The 5,040-nt window shown below is 32.7% G+C and overlaps 1 protein-coding gene across 1 annotated transcript; it reads right to left on the reverse strand.

Annotated features, from left to right (window-relative positions):
- Positions 1–1,780: 1,780 nt before the first annotated feature.
- LOC143611374 (zinc finger protein GIS3-like) lies at positions 1,781–2,266 on the reverse strand. Its single transcript, XM_077085582.1, has one exon. It carries the CDS (start codon positions 2,264–2,266, stop codon positions 1,781–1,783), a length of 486 nt encoding a protein of 161 aa, XP_076941697.1.
- Between the last annotated feature and the right edge of the window lie 2,774 nt (positions 2,267–5,040).

Genomic DNA, 5,040 nt, shown 5'->3' on the forward strand with positions numbered 1-5,040 from the left:
TACATCAACGTCATTAACTGCCATCTAGACAAAGGACTTTAACTAGCCAACCTTTTAAAAGCGTGTTGTGATTTAACTAGGTTTAACTAGATATTAAAATAAAACAATATAAAAAAATGATATTGGTTGTTAGTGAAGGTGGACCCCAACTAGTAAGTGTCTTGGGTAACCTGATGGTGCTAAAAGGAGGGGTGGGGGTGGAAGAAATTGGCGCCGCTGTAGGAGGGGGATGTTGTGGTTAAAGGCTTAGGTGGCTTTGATGTCGGTCATGAAGCCTTCCACAACGAGCACCAAAAAAACAAAAATAACATTAAAAATTCCATAACACCTACTTAAAAACAAGCAAACAAATTATATATCAAGTTTATCAAAGCAAGCTTCTTTCCTAGTTAAATTAATAGCACATGAAACTTTTGCCTATAACCTTCTTTATATAATATATATAAAGTGGGCCATATTTTATATTTTAAGTCATTCCATCACAAAATATATTTGTATATTCTATAACTGACTTAACAGTAGTAATTAAAATTTATAAATATACTTATATATCTTGATTTATTGACATGTGATAATTATCTCATTTTAATTAACATTGTCGTCCGTTTCAAAGAAAAGAAACATTGTCGTTAGTGGTTAATAATAAAAAAAAATAAGTGGGCGATAGATAGTAATTCAATAAGAACTACATTTATGTAGTTGGTTTGTTATAAAAAGCTTATTTTAGTAGGTTAAAGTTGAATAATTAATATTTTATTTATATTTTAAAGTCTTATTTTTTGGAAAAGGAACGCTGTAAAGATGTTATTAATCACAACCTACTTATTAGGGATAGTGTAGATTTTTGAGTTTATTTTATAACTTTTGTTATTTTGTTCTTTACAGAGGCTTAAACATTTAGAAAATTAACAAGTTAACCACTAAAGTAATTTTTTTATTCTTTTCTTTACACCACTTCCACCCCCAATTTCTTTTCTCTTTCCTTTTTTTTATTTCTTTTCTTTCCTTTAATGAAATTTAAGGACACACCATCCTTCTATATCTCTTCTTTCTTTTAAGTGAACTCCAGAATGTAGTGCTCTGAAGATGATGGTTTAGAATAGATCTTATTATCGATGAATGTGCATTCAATTCCTCTTCGGTACCAAACCATTTTCATCATGTCCTTGGTTGTCCCGACTTCACTCGGACACCATTTAGGCTGGGTGTAGTGGGTGACAAAGTTGGGCGACTAGGGGCACAAGGCGATAAAGGGGGCGATGAATATTACTTGCCCTTCTTCACCTTGGTTTTATTATTATTATAGATGTTTGTTTTTGTGTGTGTGTATTGGGCTCAACACCATTACATCTCAAAAATAAAAACTCATCATTTGTTGATTGGGTGTGTTACATGGCGCAAAGCACTTCATTTTATAGCCATTCACTACACAACCTTAAGCCACTATATATTATAGAAAATACTTTTATATATTTTTATCTAAATGTTGCATTATGTCCTATTTTTTTCCAAGAAAATATGTTTTGACTTTATAGTTTCATGCCTACCAAATAAACTCTAAATATTAACTTAAAATCCGATTTATCTAATTATTATACATCAATATAAAGCATACATGTACAACAATTTCAAGCTTAATCATCTCCCTTTTATTAAATAAAACATACACTAATGCTAAACAAGTGCCTCCATATTTTAAGGAAATTAACAAATCCGATTTACAAGATCCAAGCCAGTAAAAACTCAAAATTTCTCCTAACCATGGCTCGGCTTGGCTCGGCTAAAGTCTCAAATGCAAGTCAAGTCCAAATGAATCATCTAGCCCGGGCCCACCATCTGAACCGGCTAGCCCACGACTAGCTCCAATATTCGGCTGATCAGCCGATGGCTCACCTACGCTGCGAGCGTATGAAGAAGCCGGTAAGACATATCCGACCCGAGGAACAAAGAACCATGATGGGGGATTAAAGCCATTAGCTGGAAGTATCATTCGGGTGCCATTATGAGGTGGATTGAAGGCTGCGTGTCGGCTAGCTTGAATTTGGGCGCGCTTTAGCTGCTGACGTTCTTTCTTATGAGCGTTTTGGTGGCCACCCAGAGCTTGCGAGTTTGCAAATCCACGACGACAGTACTGACACTCGTATTTTCGACCGTCCGTGGAGACAGTCGGTGGTTTGGTGGGCCCCACAATTTTTTCATCTTCAAGTACGTTGAATCCAAAGAGCTTTAACCTAGGTGGTGTTGTGTTGGTACTAGGTTTTGCCATAATATAATTATTATGTGTGTGTATATATAAGTTATGAATCTAGCTACATGGATTAAAGATGTTGCATGAGTCGTGATATTTATAGGTGGTGTTGCACTATTGTAGACATCTCTATCATATAAGAAAAGTAAGTGTAAATTTGGCAAACATCAAGTCTTTATTGATGCATGTGGTACATAATGTTTAAAGTATCTTGGGTAAGTTGTACAGGTTTTGACTAGCAACATACATTATATTATATTATATTATATTATATTATATTATATTATATTATATTATATTATATTATATTATATTATTATATTATATTATATTATATTATATTATATTATATTATATTCATTTTAAATCTTGCAATGATCATATGTTAGGAGCATCTCTTTGTATAAAGAAAATTATTGTGTTTAATATATAATAGAGTTAGATAAAGAAAAATGTGACTGGTGACTTATGGTTGTGTCTATGTTTATTTGTATATCACTTATTAATCTCATAAAATGCATGATTGTATCATGCATGATTAGTATTTTCTTTCTATATATATGAATCTTCTATTATGTCTTTTATGCCGTACATCCGTATTTGTTAATGTGTTAATACACTTTTCGTTCTACCTATTGTTTATAAAATTTCCATAGAGAAATAAATTGAACCAAAACTATTTATAGTTAAAGTTCTCAATTTGAAGAAACTGATATAGGTTGTTTGATATACTCTTAATGATTTCATTAATATGCTACATCTGAATCGGTCAGAGGCGCACATGTTAAGTTCACCTAAACGAAAACCCTTTAAGGGTCTTGAAGCCTCTTAATGAGTAAATTTCAGAGACACATTGAATCATTCAGAGGTTACGTACTTCTTATTTGATCAGGTCTTTCAAAGATTCAGTACAAGATTGTTAAACAACATCTTAATGTATATACGAACAACAAAAATACATAAAAGTTAATGATGCAAATTTAGTGTAAAATGTCATAACTCGTAACAGTCAATTTTATTGGTTATGTATTTGTAAATTAGGACTTATGAAAACTATTGAGTATTACATATACTTTCTTTACATTGAACGCTAGAGATACTATTCCCTTAACATACTTCTAATAATGACATGAATTAAAGTAAGTGCTAAGTAGTACAACCATTATTGATTCAAATATTTGATGTAACTAATGCTTTGTTACTTTTAATTGTTTAGAGATTGTCGTTAATTATGATCATTAACATAACACATTCATCAATTATCATTTTGTTTGTTTGTTTTAATTCTATCAAGATTCATTATAATTAACGATTTCTAAGCTACTTTAAAGTTGAAACAAATCACGGCCGTTTTAAACTAGTTCTACTTAAGCTAATTAATCTTCTTTCGCGTGTGGTAATATTATTTGATTAGTCATGTATGTAGTTAAAGACGTAGAAGAAGGATAGGGGTTAAAGAATGTGATGCATGTTGCTGTTGCATGGTAGTTGAACTATCAAAGGATTAATATCAAATTTTAACAAAGATAATGTTAAGCCTCTACACCAACTAATCACTGCCATTTTCGGGAATGTATTTATTTTATTTATTTTTAAGTACAAATAATGCAAATTAATTAACAACATGCATGGGACAAATGATGAGATGTATCATTATCATTAGGAGTAAAGTAGAAGCAAATTAATTAAGGGGAGGGTCATGTTCGGTGAATGTATGTATGGTGGTGCTATAGACAAATGATGAGTCTCGTCGGGGACATAATCGATCTAGGCTTGAGAAACAATACGTGTTGTCAAATCGAACTAGTACTTTTAAAATCGATCTAAGAAAATCTGCAAATGTTTGTTTTGGACAAAAATCAGTTAAGAATCAAGTATCCAAATTTGTTATGTGAGGTGAGGTGCTAACTCGATAATGACAAATGTATATGCGTAATGGTGGTGAACACAAAGGTTTGATTACGAGGGAAAAAGCCCTTAACCAAGATAGTCTTACTTCGGTCAAAACTTATCAAGGTAATCTTTGGTAAAATAACTCCGGCCAATGATTATTAAGATAATCTTTGGTCGGATTACTTTAGTAAATGATCAACGAGGTAACCTTTGGTCGATGAGTATATGATTATCGTGGTCTCCGGCACAAAAAACCCCCGGACGGTGAAAACTATCCTCGTCGAGTTTATTGATAACAAAAAGTGATTACAAGTGTTTGTGGAGTATACGATCGAGGTTACAAAGTAAGCTAGTGTGTAGAGAGTATTAATTTCTGCTCTAGTGTGTGTGTAAGTACATGTGTTTTCCTACCCAATCATACTCAAATATATAAGTAAAAAGTAATTAACAAACTTAACAACTTCATCCTGTTAATCCGCTAGTCTTCCATTCTTCACCAACGTGCTCTTTAACCACGTGCTAATAGCCACTCACTAGCGAATAAAGCGGTAGACCAGGTCTAGATATCGTTGTTGTTATTTAAACGTCAATCTTCTAGAGGGTTCGTCCATAATCAGCTATGTTGAATTAGGATCCTAGAACCATGTTCCAGTTATAGGATGTCCTGTCAGGTCCCACTTATATGATGTTCGATTCGGCTCGGATCTTAATCAATCATGTCACAACTCACACAAAATTAATCGTGTTGACAAGAGAGTTAATGACGGGTTACTATATTTAGAAAGATGACCGTTTGTTAAAGGCAGAATCAATAACAAACATACGGTTGCAATGAATATTCAGGGACAGAAGGCACACCCAGTATTCACTCAAAAGATTTCCATTTATATAATGTTAAT

This window comes from Bidens hawaiensis, unplaced genomic scaffold (assembly GCF_021521415.1).
Source record: "Bidens hawaiensis isolate Kalapana, Puna unplaced genomic scaffold, B.hawaiensis_p1.1 tig00030891_1, whole genome shotgun sequence".
NCBI classification, from domain to species: Eukaryota; Viridiplantae; Streptophyta; class Magnoliopsida; order Asterales; family Asteraceae; genus Bidens; species Bidens hawaiensis.

Excerpts from the sequence above, each read along its gene's own strand:
- LOC143611374 (XM_077085582.1), bottom strand. The coding sequence starts at position 2,266 with ATGGCAAAACCTAGTACCAACACAACACCACCTAGGTTAAAGCTCTTT.